The sequence below is a fragment of the Talpa europaea genome (assembly GCF_964194135.1).
Source record: "Talpa europaea genome assembly, chromosome: 10".
Taxonomy (NCBI): Eukaryota; Metazoa; Chordata; class Mammalia; order Eulipotyphla; family Talpidae; genus Talpa; species Talpa europaea.
The window spans coordinates 51,770,836-51,790,379 of NC_140077.1; the positions used below are offsets into that span (position 1 = coordinate 51,770,836).

Sequence of the window (19,544 nt, forward strand, 5' to 3'; positions counted from 1 at the left end):
TTTGCCTTCCATTATATTTCTTTAAGTGTTATTGCCTTTGTTATAAATTCTTGAAGAAAATATTAAATATTTCATAGTCATACTATCAAAGAGAAAATCCTAATACAATACTTGTTTCATAAAGTTCTAAAACAGACATGTTGGAATAGTACAAAAGACTCCGGGTTTCCACATTAACCAAGTCTTATTTGAAAATATTTCTTAAGGCATTCAAAAATCCACTTTTTAATTTTTATGTGTCAATATTTAAAGTTAATTAAAAATGTGTATTTGGATTTAAAGAAGGATAAGGTGACTTCCCCTCAATTTTACTATGCACCTTAAACTACTTTAGAAAAATAACATCTTAATAATAAAAAAAAAAAATTGTGAGGAACCTAGCTTACTAGACTTGCCAATTTCTTTGAAGAAAAGAATGTTATTGAGAGTAGCAAAGAATTCTGGAACACCGTTTTTCTCTCTCTTCCTCTTTCCCAGTGATGTTATGCCACACAGAAACATAATTTCACTTACCAAATAAAGATCTAATAGTAGTTAGTAAATTTCATATGCCACTTAAGCCTGGTTCTCTTGAAGAATCTACCAAGCAAGCTAACGATAATTATTATTTTGGTTAATTGCTATTTGGTTCCTAGTGCTCATTCTCAGAATGTAATCAACTTTTTCACCTGTTTTCCTCTGATGTATGTTAGTAATGCTCTCATCCTACTTCCTTTAAATAACTTTGAATCCATCAGGCACACAAGTACTCTGTAGTTATCAATATTACTGTTTTTAATTGTGAATCTTAATTGAATTTCTTTTTCATATAATATCTTCTAGGAATGACATGAAATGTACTTTTATATATTTAAAATCATATTTAACAATACATTAAGTATCTACTTAAAAATCTACAAATTCTCTTATCTTTTCCTTGAAGTATATTTATATATTCCTAATGTAGTATATGAAAAGGAAAAACTATGATGGTATAATGTGTAGAGGCCACATATTCGCATTTTTAACCAAATATATGCAAGTTTTCACCTTAAGTAATGGTGGAGTAGCTTTATATAACTAGACTTTGTGCTGATAAAAAAAATGCTGGAAAAAATATTTTTGAAAGACTTCTTTATAAGCCCTGAAAAGCTATCAAAAGCAGGTATAAATTGGAGTGAATTCAATTTCTGGAGAAACTAAATTACCCAGGATGAGATCTATATTTATATGGCAGGTACTTCCCAGTCAACGCAGCATCCTGTGATAGGACTAATCCAGAAAGCCAGAGTCTTAGTGAGTTGAGGTCAAAGATCAAATTTGAAGCTGTAAGACTGGCTGAATATTTAGGGGATTGGAGGACCACTACAAGATGGGAAACATAAAAAGGAATGCCTAAATCAACATATATAAACTCTGTTTAATGTTTGACCCCTAATCTATGCATGTATATGATGGAACTCCAAAAAGGCCAGAAGGAGGTCACAGGTAAAAGATTGAAAGCTGAGACATTCACTGCTCCTGCTTCAAGGCAGACATAATTACCATATTGGAAGAACTTGGTAAACATCTTCAAATTTTTATTGAAACTCCAGAAGCCTGCATTTTAGGAAGGTTATTGCGGTGACTATGCCCCAGGACTTAATGAATCACTCCAGGAATAAGGACAAAATTGAAAGAGATCTGGCATTAAAAGTTTAAAACCAAGCCCCAACAAGCTCCAGAATCTTTACAATGTATCATTCACAATATCCAATATAGTAATTTTAAAATTACTGTACATGACAGATAATAAAATGTGACTTATGATTACGAAAAAACTTAGGTAATAGAAATAGAACCAGAGATGACTGAGATTTTAGAATTAGAAGACTTTAAAATAAGTATGATAAATGTTATCTGAAGGAAAAGACAGGTTTAATGTTTGAAGAAAAATAATTTCAGGAGGATTATCTGGTGCTATTAAAGAACCAGACAGAAATTCTAGAACTGTAAAACATCAGTCTGAAATAAAAGAATTACATTGATTAGGAGAAAAAGGAGATTGAAGATAAAGGGCAAAAGAATTAGTGAACTTGAAGAAAAGTCATAGAAATGACTAAACTGAGACTGAAGCACAAAAAGTAAAAAAATAAAAATAAAAATCATATTTACACAATGTTAACATCCTATGGAATAAAATCAAGCTAACTAAATACAGTGAAGTCAAGAAAGAAAAGAAAATGGAGAAGAAGAGATTTATGTATTTATTTTCAATTTCAATCAAAAAGTGCAACCCCGAGGTTCAAGAGTCATAGCATATTCCAGAGAGTACACATACAAAGAAAATCACACAGACACACATCGATTGAAAACAATGAAAAATAGAGATCAAAAAAAAAAAAAGTTAAGCAGCTAGAGGAAAGAACATTATTAATGGAAAAATAGTTATGAGAAAGTGACCTGACTTCATCAGAAACACTGGAGTTCACAAGACAGTGTAAAGTACTTTGAAGTTCTAACTGAAAAATAGCCTCAATCTAGAATTTATAACCAGTGAAAATATATCTCCATAATAAAAAGAACAAAGTTTCAGATAACCGAAAGCTGAAATAACTTGTTACCACCTGACACACATTAAAAAAAATGTTAAAGGAAGTCCTTTGGTCTGAAGGGAAATGATGCCAAATAGCACTTTGAATCTAAATAAAGAAAAGAATAACTAAGAACAATGAATAGCAGGTAAATATAAAGGAATTTTTTCTTAAATTCTTTAAAGATATTCATCTAATATGTATCTTTTATATAGAAGTAAAATGTGATATTTAGAGGATTAAAGAATCTAATAGTGTAAATAGAATTCTGTCACTAAATTCTCATATATAAGTAGGTATAGTCAATATACAATATACATACAGGCCTCCCCTGGTGACGCAGGTGGTTGAGCACCATGCTGTGAAGCTGTCCACAGCCTTAGCAGCGCCTGTTTGATCCCGGCTGGGCAGCGAGGGTCCCAAATGGCAAAGCAGACCTCTCCTGTCTCACCCGCTGCTCCCCTCAGCAGTGTATTTCCTCAGTCCACATGTTCTGTTCCCCGCTCTGTCTCTTGTGAATCCTCTCACGCTCCTGCGCAACTGGCCTGTACCCCAGTTCTTATATAAATAAATAAATCCTTAAAAATATATATAATATACATAATATTAATTTTAGTACTACTGTGATAATATGACTAATATCACTTAGTCTGATAAGTTACAGATGCCTATTATAATCTCTAGGGCAACTATCTAAAAGAGGTCTAGTTAAAAAATCCAAGCTGGAGATAGCCAATGATAATGAAATATATTTAGATACAGATATAATGATTCAAAGATTAGATTACCTAATAATACTTGACTAACGCAAAAGAAGACAAGAGATAAAAAACACAAAGAATAAAGTGGGGAAACATGCCAAAAATAGCACAAAGTGTTTATTTATTGCACCCTCAGAGAGAAAGCTGTAGTTTTCTAAGAGACACAGCAGGATGATTTTACCTTATTTCACTTTATTTTTTTTTTAATTTGTGGTGACATGGATTTACAACACTGTAAATGATTTAGTTTTAGGATCCCTCCTTTCAGATGTACATTACCATACCACATCCCCCACCAGGGTGTTTGAATTTTAATCATATAGAATGGATGGCTGAGCACCAAAGGAAGGAAATAGAGAGAAATATTTCTCTCCCTGGTATATAAATGGCAGAAACAAATTCTTGATCTTAAAAAGTGATTGCTTGTCCTAGGAGAAGGGATGTAATCCCTCTGAGAGAGGCAAGCATAAGTGAAAATTCTAATTCCAACCATTGACTTGTGTGTGACCTTGGGTAAGTACATTAATCGTCTAGAGCACATTTCTCTCCTATAAATTGAACACTTGATTCCTTTCTCAGGAGTTGTAAAGATTAAAGAATGTCACAAATACAAAGTGGCTGCTCCAAAAGGAAGGGTTTTTTTAATGTTACTTCACTTCCTTTAGGCCAAATCTACAACTGCCTAGCTTGCACCAAATAAGGATAGTGTCAAAAATTTTTGTGAAAAGTACAGATGGTAGAGTAACTGCAATTAGACTGTAATTGGAGACTTTTAATTTATCTCTGTCATTATAATGATTCTCCAGAACATGACATTTCTTTCTTTCATTGTTTTCAGTTTTCAATTATCACACCAGTTTTACATCCATGATGTTTTTAAAAGTATATGTCCCCCGAGTTCTTTCTGCTTGATTTCTTTTCCCTTCTCTGCAATGAGATTCATTTGCTTAGGAGGAAGAAAAAGAAAGTAATATAGAGGATATTAATCACCATAAATATGTCTCTTTTTAAAGTATTTCCCAAAACCATGAATCTGTGTCATTTCCATCTTGTCTTTGAACAAATTTGACCTGTTAAGGACATGTCCTGGATTTAGTATTCCTAGGTGTAATGTCTTAATGCCTTGCTCTATGCTTTTCAGAAAATCAGGCCTGAAAGAAAGTCTTTTTGACCTTCAAGTGTGCTAGGTTTTGCTCTTAGGCTAGCACAAGAGCATTTTGACCAGCCAGAGGAGTGCAGTTCCCACCTCACTAATGAGATTACTGTCACTGAAATGAAATATGAGATCTGGACTCCCCAGTTTTCATTGCTTCAGAATTCTGCCCAAGGGAATACTTGTTCATTATGTTAGTGCTTTAAAAATCAGGGGAATTGGAAAAAAAAAATTACTAACCCCATGAAATTTCATTTCCCTCCTATAATGTTACTATGGCAACTCAGCATCTCTCTCTCTCTCTCTCTCTCTCTCTCTCTCTCTCTCTCTCTCTCTCTCTCTCTCTCCCCCTCTCTCTCTCTCCCCCTCCCTTCCACTCCCTCCCTCCCCCCTCCTCTCCTGTCCAATTGCTCATACTGCCTTTTCCAAAGCAGCCTTGAGCCCCATGAACTGCCTTTGTCAAGCATTTTCCAGCTGCAGTTTGACTATTGTATATGGTTGAGGAACTGTTTTTTGGTTCATAATCCAATCTAAGTGATACTGTATACTAATTGTAAATTCCCATGGGTTGAGGGCAGGTAAGAATACATATTTTGTCCTGGAGAACCATTACTCTAATATACCTTCAGAACTCAAGACTGCTTTGTCACAAAGTACAATATCCACATTAGCTCTTTTTTAACTTAAGCTAATAGTGTTCTGAATTGGAAAGAGGGAAAAGTCTTTTTTCTGATCCTTCTCTTACTCTGAAAGCCAAAAAGGCTAAACCATATTATTTAGCCTAGTCCCAATTTGCAATTCACTTATTTTTCTGAGGGAAAAAAAAAGATATTTAAAATATTCTTCTAAAGTATACAGTGAAGCTAGTCTTAAAAATGGTAACGAGGAAATGAATTCTTTTTATTTTAAAGATTTATTTATTTAAACAAGCACTGGGCACAGTCAGAAGCACGGGAGGGTAAGAGGATCCACCAGAGACAGAGCGGGGAATAGAACAGGCAGATTGATGAAATACACTGCTGGGGACCAGCGGGCGCGGCAGGAGAGGTCTGCCGCACCATGTGGGACCCCCGCCAGTCGGCCGGGGACCGAACCAGTGCTGCTGCAGAGGCTGCAGGCAGCTTCGCAGCCCAGTGCTCAACCACTGCGCCACCAGGGGAGGCCCATGAGGAAATGAATTATTAGCCAGTGATTTAGAAAACAGTTTTGAAAGACTAACCCCAAAACCAGTTCACCCACTTAAACCATTTATTTACTCAAGTCATTTTTACTAGGGAACTTCAGTGGACATGGCACTGAGTTACCTTCTCAATGAAATTCAGTATATCTTAAACTAGTAACTTTGTCCTTAGAAGCAGACTAATTGAAATGTTAATGCAGATGTACAACTAACTAGCCAAAAAGTTGTAAGTTTCCCAAAAGAGGTAGAGATAAAATAAGACTAGAGTTCCAAAGGTAGAATGATTAATCTACTTCTGGAAAAGACTTCAAAGAAACACTAAAACAATAGGTTTATCTTAAATTTTGAGAAGGAGGAAAGGCACATCCAGGTACATGAAGAGAAACAAAACATCTGAGAGCTTTTTCCAGGAGCTACAGAGATTGCTAATTGGAGTAGAAGGGAATAGGGGAAGGCTAAGTTGAGCAAAGTGCAGCAGGCATTGATATTAGAAGACTGTGACTGCTAACCTGAAGAATTTAGGCTTGGCTGAACAATAGCCGTCTGAGTGACAGCTAGGAAGGAATTAGTTCAAAATTTAAACATTTTGATGACAAAATAGTTATTAGGTAAAGTCAATGCCTGCAAAATTTTTTTGTTGTTAAACTGTGAATCACTAAATGGCAGATACTTTTCAGTCTCACTGTGAATCAGCTGGTCTTGTCTCAGCCTTCGTGACTGTTGAAGGCTGTTTTGTTAATTAAAGATCTCACATTAACTCTAGGCACTAGTTTTCCCCTGCCCTGTTAATGTCCGAGCAGCTGGGCCAGCACTCTCTGCAGGCTGTTGTGACATCTTGAACAGCTTCCTGATGAGGCATTGCTCTTGCTGGGATGTTGGCTATTTGAAAAACCATACAACTTTGAAAAACGCTAGAACAAATCAGCAGAAGATCCATAGGAATCAACCACTGCAATCAATGTTAAAAATGCTATAAGTAAAACTGTTGAAAAAGTTGCACATCAGATAACTCTCTGCAGTTCAACTTGGAACTAGAGTTTTACAGTGAGGAAGTAGCAAATTGTATCATTGAAACAAGGTGATACAAGGACCATGGCCAGAAGACTAGTCCATACAGCTCTTGCACTAATAAAACTTTCCTGAGTCTCTAGATTCTACAAGTTAGCAATAAATAAATAAATCCCAGAGATCAGAAGTGGCATCTTCAGAATACAGATAAAGGAAGGCTAAGAGCAGCGTAGCCTTGTCTTAATAACTTCTCCCAACATGTCCCTCGATTGTCCTATGCTGTCATCATTAACAACTCTGGGTTAGTTCTGAAGTCAGCCTGTGTGGCCTTGGATGAGTAATTCAACCTCTTTGAAAACTGTACCTTTCATGTAGTGTTAATTGTGAGCATAAAATGACATGATGTCTTAGGTTTGCTTCAAAATAAAACAGGAAAGGAGAGACAGCTTATATATGAATCAAGATCAGTGAAGATGAGATACCTAGGGGCTCATTACACTGTTCAGTCTACTTTCATCTGAAATATGTTTTAAGCTTTTTATAATTAAAGCTTTTTTAAAAAGGTGAAATCATACAGTCGAAATCATGTGTTGTTTCCTCCTTATTTAACTGTCCACTTACATGGGTAATACTGAGAAACAAAACAAGCAGACAAAATTAGACCAAAGCAACCCTGGAGATCTGACTATAGTATTGAGGCTACCTGAGGGGAAAGGTTGGAAGTAGGAAGCAAAGCGGGGAGAGGGCCCAATAGACTGTGGTGGAGAATTGTGGGTGCTTTGTTGGTGGGTGTGATGTGGTGACATATAGCTGATGAGTTGTGAACCTGTTAATCCTAAACCTTATACTGTGTTGTAAACTATTATCTCCATAAAAACAATATAACTTTTTTTTAAAGATTTATTTATTTATTTATACAAGCACGGGATACAGTCTGATGCGGGAGGGTGAGAGAATTCACCAGAGCCAGAGCGGGGAACAGAACAGACAGACCGATGAAGTACACTGCTGAGGGGAGCAGCGGGCAGCAGGAGAGGTCTGCGCGCCATGTGGGACACTTGCCCAGTTGCCGGGTATCGAACCGGTGCTGCAGAGGCTGCGGGGCAGCTCCGCAACCCAGCGCTCAACCACTGCGCCACCGGGGAGGTCCAAAACAATATAACTTTTTTAAAAAGAATAAGATAAATAAAATAATGGCATATAGTCAGTAAGTACTTTAAATACTTTAAACACATTCATTGTTTTCTTTGAGGAGGAAAGAACTAGTTGTTGTTTTTTTGCTCTCTAATTTTCCATCAATATTAGTGTTGCTTTTACCAGATCACTATTCTCTTGTCTGCAGGTGTTTTGCAAATTAAATAACTCAATTAGCATTAAAAAAGAGATGAAATTAGTAAATATTTGCCTGTAAAGAACAGTATAAGTGAAAGGATTAAGAGGTCAAGATAAATTTTGCTTTTAGATAACCATACACTGTGCTTTTATTATATATAGCACTTTGCTTGGGGCAAGGCTAATCTTCAAGAATAAATGAGTTGTTCTATGGCACATATCAAAAAAACAAGCAACAACAAATGTTAGTGAGGATGCGGTGAAAAAGGAGCTCTCCTATATTGCTGGTGGGAGTGCAAACTGGTCCAACCACTGTGGAAAGCTGTCTGGAGGTTCCTCAATCTACTAAAAATGGAGCTACCATACGATCCAGCAATTCCACTACTAGGGATCTACCCAAAGGACCCCAAAACAGTGATTCAAAAGAGCACCTGTACACCTATATTTATTGCAGCATTATTTACAATAGGTAAAACCTGGAAACAACCCAAATGCCCAAAAATAGATGACTGGATCAAGAAGATGTGGTATATATACACAATGGAATATTATTCAGCAATCAAAAAAGATAAACTCATGCCATTTGCAGCAATGTGGATGGAGCTAGAAGGAATCATGCTCAGTGAAATAAGCTAGAAGGAAAAAGAAAAATATCGGATGGTTTCACTTATAACAGGAATATAGGGGAACCAAATAAGACATCAGTGTAAAAAAAATAACAGTACAACACACAACAGAGCAATAACAGACAATTATAAACCAGAGACATCCTGAGGGAGAGGGGTGAGAGGGAGGGAGGGAGGAGCACAGGGGACTGTGGTGATGGTGCATGGGTGCCTTGGGGAAGGAAATTCTATGGGGACTCAATCTGAGGAGGAAGGGGGAAGCAAATATTGTCTTAAAAAGTGTAAAAAATGATAAATGTTAAAATCACAAAAAAAATATTCTAAAGTAATTATTTTTTCTCCAGGATCATAGTTTGAAGATGTGTACATGTATTCATCTTAGAGTCTACTTAAGAAAAAATGAAAGAAACAAATTTAACCTTTTGGATCTTAAAAGACAATTACTATACTACAGAGTCTGTGTAAAATGTTTATGTTTATGGGTAGATGTGATTATTATATTATTTCTTCTTCAGATATTTTCAGGATTTACATTACTTGGAAGATATTTGGACTTCATTGTGATTTGTCTTTGCCCTTGAAAGACTGCTACATTGCTTTACTTTAGTTTATAAGAGCAAATGCTTTAAATCAGCATAAAAGGCAGAATATTTAAACATGTTGGAAAAATTTTCAAATCAGTTTATGAAATGTTTGCAATTCAAATTACATATTGTAAGGAATTTAATCCCACTGAAATTTAACTAGTAGTTTAGAAATAGGATTGTCCCTTACTGATTAGACATTAGGATAATTAGGTTTGCTTTCAAGATCTGTGCACACAGTTTAGAAAGTGATTTGAGCACAATAAATCAAATGTTGATATATTTCAAAATGTGACAGTCCTTAGAGCAGATATTAAAAATTTAAGTTGGAATCTTTAAGGTGGGGAACACATAACCTGTGGTGTAAAAAAGACATCTCCACAGGGTTTGAAGCCACTTTGGTTTACATAGATGACTTTCACCTTCTTAACTCCCTAATTCTCCTTTTCCACCTCTCCTATAATATTAGTCATTCTCCCTAGTAGTAGTGAAAGACCTTACTCTCAACCATGTAGCACTAAGATGAAAAACCTAAAGAGGGAAAGGGAGAGCAAACTGAAAAGTTCAAAATAGTGCTGTCATGTTAAGAACTGCTTAACTTTAACGACTGGGTAACTCATTCTTCTGCATATTGAATGGTTCTAAATTCATTGCTCCCAACAAAATGAAGGATCTAATGAAGTTGTCAAGTGATAGATAATTAAAAAAAAAACTCTTTGAAAGATTATTAAGTGATTTTTGATATGTAATTCAGAAGGACATCAGAAAATGGTGGCGCTGCTTTAACAAAAGTACATCTACTTATTTATGGGGAGAAGTTTTCTCAGCACCATCATACATAAAAACAACAGCTGGGACAGTTTGGATGCTGAATTTTGCCTCATTCTAGCAATAAGTAATGTTCATTAGAAGATACATGGACTAATTGTGAAAAAATGAGAAAATTAAAATGTTATACTTGCTTAATAATCATAAAAAGTTTTAATATGTTTGCTATTTTGATCAACTGTGTTTGAATAATTATAATCCTAATCTGGAGATTATTTTTGAAACTTCAGAGGCTTATTTTCTCATGAAATATTTAAGTCTTAAATTTATGTATTTTCATGGGCAGAGAAATATGATGTGATTATCAGTAACACTCAAGTATAAAACGTATTGTGTTAAAATAATAATATGGGTGGGGGAAAGTGAAATGGAAATAGAAATACAAGAGGAAAAAGGACTAATGTAAAATTCCTACTTCAAATTCCTGTTTTAAAACTTGGTATATTTTTTTAATGCTGGTTAGCTGTTTATAATATTTAGATTCAATTGGATATTCAAAAAAGTAGTACAACTATTGTATTTTTATATGTTAGTATTCTAATATGTGGAGGATTACATACTTTGCAACTACTTAAACTTATGAAAACTTTAGCTCTGTAGTTAAAAATATGAAATTACCTTATGAGCTATGTGAGTGTTTGGAGTTCATTGGTACATGGATTGTTGTATGCCACATTGAATCTTGAGAAATACTGCATTTGTAGAATTTCCCATCAAATTTAATTGAAAGTATCAACTGTGTTCTGCAGGATGGTTTGACGCCGCTGCACTGTGGGGCAAGGAGTGGCCATGAGCAGGTGGTGGAGATGCTGCTTGATCGAGCTGCCCCCATTCTTTCAAAAACCAAGGTAATTTCTTCCCAGGTTTTTGGACATCAGACCATATTTAGTTTTGCATCCTTTTACTGGTTATTTAATCCAGTCTTTTGGACCACATGGAATATGACATTGTTCTATTTTTTAAGATAATATGAATTTTTTAATGTGTCATTGGTTTCTATCCTCTATGGGTATCTATGTGAGTATAGCTTCACACCTTAGTACATGTATATGCCATACTGCACCCACTAACAAAGTTCTATCACTATTCACCACTATCAAATTTACCCGTTTCTCATTCTTTCCAACCCTCTTCCTAAAGCACGCCCATGAGTATATCAGATTTCAGCAAAAACTCCACACGTCAAGAGATAGTGGAATGACATGTTCAGAATGCGAAAAGATATAAATTCAAGAATACTCTACCCTGAAAAAATAACACCTAAATATGACTGAGAATTAAAGGCTTTCCCAGACAAGCAAAAGCTAATAGACCAAGGGGCCTCCCTGGTGGCGCAAGGGGTTAAGCGTCAGCACTATTAAGTTATCCACAGCCACTGCAGCACGAGTTCAATCCCCGGCCAGGGAGGTCACCCACATGGTGCAGTAGACCTCTTCTGACTTGCCCCTCTCTCTCAGCAGTGTATTTCGGTCAGTCTGCTTGTTCTGCTCCCCACTCTGTATCTGGTGAATCTTCTCACCCCCCGCACCTCTGGCCTGTACCCCAGCTCTTGAATGCATAAATAAATAATTCTTAAAAAAAAAAAGCTAATAGTCCACCACCAGACCTGCGTTAAAAAATGTTCAAAATAACTCTTCTACATGAACAATAAGAACAAAAGTACCGAAAACCTTGAGTGAGGTGTTAAATAGAAAAATGAATCAGAAGCTTAAAAAGGAGTAACATAGAACAACAAAAAGCATTAAAAGAAAGAAAAGGATAGAATTTGTAAGATAAATGACAATATTGTTTTAACTTAGCAATTAAAGAAGAAACATCACTCAAATCATTGGAGAACCTAAAAATAAGTGTGGGTTTATTAAGCCCTTAGGTGGAGTGCACTGTTCCATACACTGTTTTTGTGTGTTGCTTTTGTTTAGTTTTTGTATTGTTTCAGGAGTGCTTAGTGCTTGATTTTACTCTATGAAATTTTCATAGCTCAGAAACGATTACTTGTTAGGGAAAGAAAGATTATAAGCTCTGGACTCTCTAAAGTTTGGGCTGTGCCTCTCTTTCTCCAGCCCCTGGTTTATTTCTTGAGTGTTCACAAACTGTCAGAGGCCAAGGCTGTCATTTAGCTGACAAGACTTGAAACTTTGCAAACACTATACCTTAATTAGACCATTGGGAAAGCATATCTGAAAGGAATATGTAATGATTGCCTGAAAAGATGTAATGTTTACTAAGTATCTTCTGGATATTTTTATAAATGATAAAACCACTTGACATTATTTGCAAAAGAAAAAACATGTAAATTAACTTTTGGACATAGGAACTGTCCTGTATTCACTACTATTTGTATTAACCAAATCAGTGATTTTTGGAAGCTATATTAAGCTTTATAAATAACCTTAATTTCTAATATTTGTCAAAACAATTGAAGCACATATTATGTTTTCATTCTGGTAGTATTTTTTCAACAATTCTAGTGAAGATGCCAAGGGTCTGAATGTTTTAATCACTCATTTGAAAGACCAATCATTTAGATTGGCCAGATGTGTAAGGCATTAACCAATGTAATTAAATGGCCACCTTTTTTTTTTTTTTTTTTTTTTTTTGGTATACTGTGTCATCTTGGCTTTTTGAATACTTCTTATCTAAACTAGTCTATTATTTTTCACATAGTCCATATCTATCTTTCCCATACCCCATTTTTGTCTTCTGAGCCACATCAACTCTCCCTGAGCTATTACAATAAATTCCTTACTGCTCCCCCAATTCCTCCATTGCTCCTTTGTGATCCAGTTCCTGTTTTTCAAAGTAGCCGCATAAACTGTTAACCAAATTATGTCAATCTAGTGTCTAAAAACCCTCCAATTAATTCCCATTGTTCTCTTTAAAATTAATTTTCATTTTATCAAAGCAATGCAAGTATAGTTAAAAAATCAAATTGCTGTCTCACTTTTTCTTATCTTATAATCTATTTATTTTTTCTCAGAAATCTTGATTTTTTTTTCTTCTATGCTTTCATCATTCAAGAGCATTTTCTTCTTCTCTAATAGTTTCTTAAAACATTCAGTTCTCATTTTATGAAAGCCGTATTTTCTGTTGCCTTTCTGAAAACAAACAAGGTAACCTAAATGTAATTTTTTCTGCCCTCATACGTCCCTAATTCCTCAGATTTTTCTTTTTTCTGTATGTTGGCTTTGATCTCCCTCATTGTGGGTATTTCCCAAAATATCTGTAACTGCCCATGGGTCAGGCACTAACATTACAAAGGAGGCTCAGTGGGAATGCAATCAGATTTCCCTCAGGTATGTTAGTGGTGGGTAAGAGGGGGACCGCTAATGTCAGAATTAGTTGTGCTTTTTTCTAGGAAGTTCAGTTTTTTAAGAAACAAATAGCCCAACTTTTTGCCTTGTATGCCTGTGTGGTACGTTGAAAGTAAGGAGAAGGGGCTGTCAGTCCCCCTGTCCTTTGTGCTTCCTTTAATCATCATTATGACAGCACTACTCACTACTACTCAAAGTCAGCACCACATACTAGCTTTAATCACTTTATATGTATTAAGCATTTAATCCTCACAATAATTCTGTGAAGTACTACAATAGATGAGGAAACTGAGACTCAAAGTTGTTACACAATATATCTCAGCTGGTGTCAGAACAAGGATTTGAACCCAGGCAGTCTGACTCTAGAGACCTATCCTGCCCTGTGTGAGCAAATGCTCTCAGTCCAGAGCTTCACCACGCTGTTCTTTTTGTGTTCCTGTGTCCAGAATCCTCCAGGGTCAATTTTACTAGAAACTTAGCTCCTGCTTTTCTGCAGGACGAAGGGGTAAGTCATCTGACTTCAGGGCTTGAGACCTGATAGCTCCATATGCAAGCGAACCAGTCCTACTTTCAGCCCCAAGTCTCATGTTTACCTTCCAAGGTACTATTTTTCCATATCCCCTGCCTTTTTGGGAATTTGAGAGGTAGATCAGTTGTCTTTATTATATCCAGTGGTATGCTGGAACCAGATCATAGAGTCTATGGAGTGATATCTTCTAAGTTCCACATTTAGTCATCTCCTTCTGGTAGCTTGAAATTACTGATAGTAGAAGTCATTACACCATGGAAAATGGCAAAAACTATAGTTCAGGACTTTTCTTTTTCAAAGACCTGTTGTTAAAGTTATCAGCACACCAGTTGGTAATATGCCTCCACACATTCTTAGTTTTCAGCCTTGTCTTCTGTTAGATGAATTACCAAATTAAATCCTCTCTTCATATTCCAGAATTTGTCAATCACACATATTTTTTGTTAAAGATTTATTTATTTATACAAGAACTGGGGTACAGGTCAGAGGCATGGGGAGGGTGAGAGAATTCACCAGAGAGAGCAGGTTGCAGAACAGGCAGATGGATGGAAGACACTGCTGAGGGGAGCAGTGGGCGAGGCAGGAGAGGTCTGCCACACCATGTGGGTTTCTCCCTGGCCAGCCGGGAATCGAACCAGTGCTACAGAGGCTGTGGACAGCTTCACAGTGCAGCACTCAACCTGCTGCACCACAGGGGAGGCCTTCACACATATTTTTGTTTCCTTTCCCACCGCGTATAAGGTGTATATATGGACACACACATGCATGCTCTTGTGGAGTTTACCTGTTAAATTCTTCTATGCCTTTTTAGTGGCATTTTGGGAAAAGATAAACATATACAACATCTATCATGTTTATTTGGAAGTATTCCTCTGCACTGATAACAAACCCCTTAACAGAATCTGACTACTTCTCTACTTCATTTCCCAATTTTCCTTAACATCCAGCCGAGAAGATTTTGCTCACTTCCTGGAATACACCAATTATGTTCCCATTTCTTGATTCCTCAGCTTGACCCAGATCTTTGTAGTCTTCACACATTTCTGAATTCAAATTGCTTCTCAGTGTCCTTCTTAAAATGTTTACTTGTTTGGCTATCTTGTAAAATGGAAGCTAGAACTTTGCCTTTTTCAGTGTAGTTACCCCAAGCACTTCGCTGCTTGGGAGTACCAGTCAGTACCTGGCACATAGTATTCCATCCATAAATATTTGTTGAGTGAATACCAAAAGAATTCCTGACTTTAAGAGCATTTGTCCAGTTCAAGACTCATATTTTTGAGCTAAGAAAACTCATTTCATTGGGTCTATATTTTTGTCTTGATGAAGGTGCCATATGAAATAAGTTTCCTCTCCACCAGGCAAGTGATCTTTTTGTTATTTTCTCACCCTCCTCAAATGACCTGTAAGTTTTCCACCGCTATATAATTGCTAGGAAATTTCCTTCTTTTATTGACACAGCCTCCTATTTCCACTCCCCACCAAGTCAGTTGTTCTCTCAGATTTTGTTTTTTTGTTTACTTCATGTTTTCCTTTAAGACCATAAAAAAATATAAAGCAAATGAACATTTTGGCAGGAAATAAGTGAGCGCATATGCTTGTGGGTGGCAGTGTCTCAAATGAGGAATGATCCATTGTTTGTTGCACCTTAGTTTCTGCTTTGGCTCAAAATGGTTGAGCGGAATCCTTTAGGTAGAAATATCCTGATTGACTGACAGTGTAGGAAAACTTTAAATTTACATATTGATGGAAATCTTTCTACATATGCAACACTCTCTGGTGGGCAATCTGGGGAAATAACCATGAACTTCTTGCTTTCAAGGAACCAAATAATTGAAATACATAACAGTAAGTGAATGATACTATGATTGTGACAAAAGGATTGTGTCATCTTGCATACCTGCTCTATGTCACTCATAAATTGAGGAATTAATTTGGCTCAAACTGTGTTCTTCGGTGCAAGTTAATGTAACGGTACTTTCAAAATTCACTGATGAGAACTTTTTTTGGAAACTGGAATTGCTCTCTTTCCCTCCCTTGATAATCAGATCATCTATGAATTTCCCACACTCCTTACTTGTGCCTCTACATTTACAGGAAGCCATTTGAAAAGATGTCTTATTTTTGCCTTCATTGGGAAACACGTACTGAATGCTAAATATCTCTTTAACCCTCTTTAAGGTTTTGTTTACCTTTGAACCCATTTATTTCTTCTCTCAGCTCTTTAAATGAATTTTTGACTCATTCCTACTACACGTGATTAATTGTGACGTAGAATTAAAACTACTAACCAAGATAAGCATTAGTTAATAAGTTGGGCAGTGCCTTGCCATTCCTCTTATAGACACACGAGGGCACCAGACTGATGAAAAAGGGAAAAACTTCCTTTCTCCATTGATGTAAGATGAAATGTATTGTTGTAGTCTGACTTTTTTAATTAAATGAATGTAGTATTCAATATCAAATATTAGTAACTTATAAAGACAAAATAAAAACCAACCTAATAAACATCAATCTGTTCCTGCATTTTTTTTCTGTTTCAGTCTTTAATATTAAGAATTCCAATTTACTGGGAATGTAATAAATAGTAGCCTTACTGCATTTCACACTATTTTTAAATCAGACTAAAAAATTATCCTTGAAAATTTGTTTTTGATTGCTTTAAGAAGTGGGAGGACTAGTTTTAAAAGTAGATGCAGTTAAAAGCAGTTGTCAAAATCATTTAAAAATAGAAGCTATTTCTTCATGAAAACTGGCTTTTTTACCTGTTCATATTTGCACCATATTTTGTGTTTGGCACATTTGTATTTAAAAGGCAAAGCAATAAACTGCTTTTCTTATGTATTCCAGAATGGACTGTCTCCTCTGCACATGGCCACACAAGGGGACCATTTAAATTGCGTCCAACTTCTCCTCCAGCATAATGTGCCGGTGGATGATGTCACCAATGACTACCTGACTGCCCTGCACGTGGCTGCCCACTGTGGCCACTACAAAGTTGCCAAGGTTCTCTTGGACAAGAAAGCTAATCCCAATGCCAAAGCCCTGGTGAGTGGCTCAGCCAACAAGTCTACCTTGCATTGTCCTGCTGCTGACAACGTACTACCTCTACATGTGAAACAATCTTTAAAAATACCCTCTATAAAGGATCTTCCCTATTCCAATATGGACAAGCTGAATTATTAACTTCTCCAAGGCCCCACTAGTGATCCTATTATATAAATGAAAACAAATGAAGACTGAGGTGGTCAATTCCTCCTTATTGTAGGTAAACTGATAATTCTGTGAATTAAAGTGTGGTGTTTTTCTTTCCTGAAACCTAAAGGTTTGAGGCATAATGATCAAAGGATTTTATCTTAAAAATGACAGGTCTAGGGATTTGTGAGCTTAAACTTTTAGTTTTAGTTACCAGTTTTTAGTTTTGATTGCTTTTGTGTGGAAAGATATTCTAAAGACTTCAGGAAGAATGCAGTCACTGTGAACTTTTCCATGCCACATATTTTAACATCAAGATGGAAAAAAAGCCAGCATAGGACTGGGTGAGGTAAACACATCCCTTGCGCTTCTCATGCCAAACTATGTTTCTAGTTGTATTAGCTCGAAACTAAAGTCACAGTAATAATACCAAGTTCCCAAGTAAACTGAACTTTTTATGAAATTTTAATACCCTTGAACTATTATATTCTTCATGAATTGAAATTTTACGTTATGATAACTATGTAAGTTAATGAAATATTGCCTGCACTTTCCTTTTACTGTCATTACAAATCAAAATGTGGGTCTAGTTTGTAGTCTTGACTCCTAAAATTATTTGCTATTTTAACCCTTAGCTGTACTATAGTTTAGTTTTCTCAGCAAGATGATGTATGTTGTCTTTGGGGAGGAAAAAAATGGCCCTGTTTCAAAATGGCTGTTTAAATTTAGTTCAGAATAAGCACTCATGTTTAGGAAAAAAATCAGTCACCAAATGTTAGGGAAAACATGTGACTTTACTAGCAATTTGGAGGTAAAGACTGTCATCAGATCAACCATTTTAGGAAGGGTCTCTGCTCCTTTTCAACTGGTGCAGTCACAATGTCTGAAACGATTGTTAGTCCCTGGTGCTCTGCAGTCTTGAAAATTCAGAGTGGACAGGACAGAACAAGGAAAGGACTCTCCAGACCCAGGCAACTCCATTGCCATTTTAATTCAAAAAGCCAGGTGTAGCATCAAGCACAGCACACCTGCCCTCTATATCAAATATATCTTTGAATTCTGAGAAGGGAGGAAAAGAAATCAGCATTCATGACTCATTTTTCCATACAAGAAAAGTAAGCCTTATAACTGGGTGTGGGTTCTTACTCTCACTTTCCTCTGACTCTAAAGATTTCACAACATATGGAAGTTACAGCCTGTCTGCCTGGGATGGACTCTGGCCAAGTGAATGGTCTCAGGGAACCCCATGGAAACAGTGATTTTGACCCCAGCTTCATGGTGGACTTTAAAGTGTATAGGAGTACAAATTTTGCTCCTAAAACATACATCCCTTCACATGCAGAGGTAGTTCTCTATGGCAACTGCAATATGCTTAATTATTAGGCAGTATAATTTGATAGGTAACTTGTTGAAAAAAGAAAACAGGTTCTTTTATAAGGTTAAATATTAAACCACATGATCCAAATAATGTTGGGTCATTTAACTTTCTGTTTCTTTGGAGTAAGCACCTACTTGAATCTTAAGATAGAAGGATCGAAAAGATTTCTAGAATTTCTCTTGTATTTGCCCTAGAATGCATCAGGGAAGTTGAAATAGGCATTGGTGAAGATATGGCTGTGAAGAAAAATGTTTGTGTCTGTTTTTAGTCTGTGTTTGAAATGATATAGAGGAGGGACATATTATTTGGAAGAGAGGATTCCAAAATAAAATGAGGAAACACCTGATCATTTTCCCTTAGCTACCAGGAGGCTCTGACAAAAATCTACTTTCTATCCAGGATAAGCAGGGCACCAGGGTTCTCAGGAACAGCTCTACTGCCTGTGCTTCCAGAAAACTATCTCCATTGTGCATAACCCCTCCTCACGTCCATTCATTTCCCAGTCCTTACAGAATACCACTTTAGCAAAGATATTTTACCATAATAGAAGCAGGCTTCAGTGGGATGTGGTGAGGTAGAGATGTGTCTTTGTCCCTTGCAGAATGGCTTTACCCCTCTTCACATTGCCTGCAAGAAGAATCGAATTAAAGTAATGGAACTCCTTTTGAAACACGGTGCATCCATCCAAGCTGTAACCGAGGTAAGAGGAAGATTATTTTTTGGGGGGAGGGGTCCTGAAATGTTGAGACTCAGCAATTGACACCCAGTGCCATCCCTGATGACCAGTTAATATGGCTGTGTGTGATGGCTAGGCCTTAGGAGAACAGAGAAGAGTTTGGGTGGTTGAGTGGAAACACATGGCCATGGCTAGGAGCATAACCAAAACACACACCACATATCATGACAAAGGTGAGTGGCACGACCACTGGAAGCATCATTTATACGAAATCCATTAATGCACTGCTGCTCAACTGGGGGCAGGTTTGCCCCCCAAGGAATGTGTGGCAATCTCCCAAGGTTTTTTTTTTGATTGTCACATTTAGATGGTGCTGCTGGTATGGAGTGGGTAAAGAACAGAGATGCTCTAAGAATTTTACCAAGTACAGATCA

The 19,544-nt window shown here is 36.5% G+C and overlaps 1 protein-coding gene across 1 annotated transcript in view; it reads left to right on the plus strand.

The window, feature by feature from the left end:
* The window catches only part of ANK3 (ankyrin 3), a gene marked incomplete at its 5' end in the record, with an annotated part of 310,179 nt that overhangs the window by 158,466 nt on the left and 132,169 nt on the right, over nucleotides 1–19,544 (plus strand). The window contains 3 exons of the mRNA XM_084245456.1: nucleotides 10,774–10,872; nucleotides 16,712–16,909; nucleotides 19,036–19,134. Coding sequence (XP_084101582.1) covers nucleotides 10,774–10,872; nucleotides 16,712–16,909; nucleotides 19,036–19,134 — 396 coding nt within the window. The remainder of the gene's footprint in view (nucleotides 1–10,773; nucleotides 10,873–16,711; nucleotides 16,910–19,035; nucleotides 19,135–19,544) is intronic.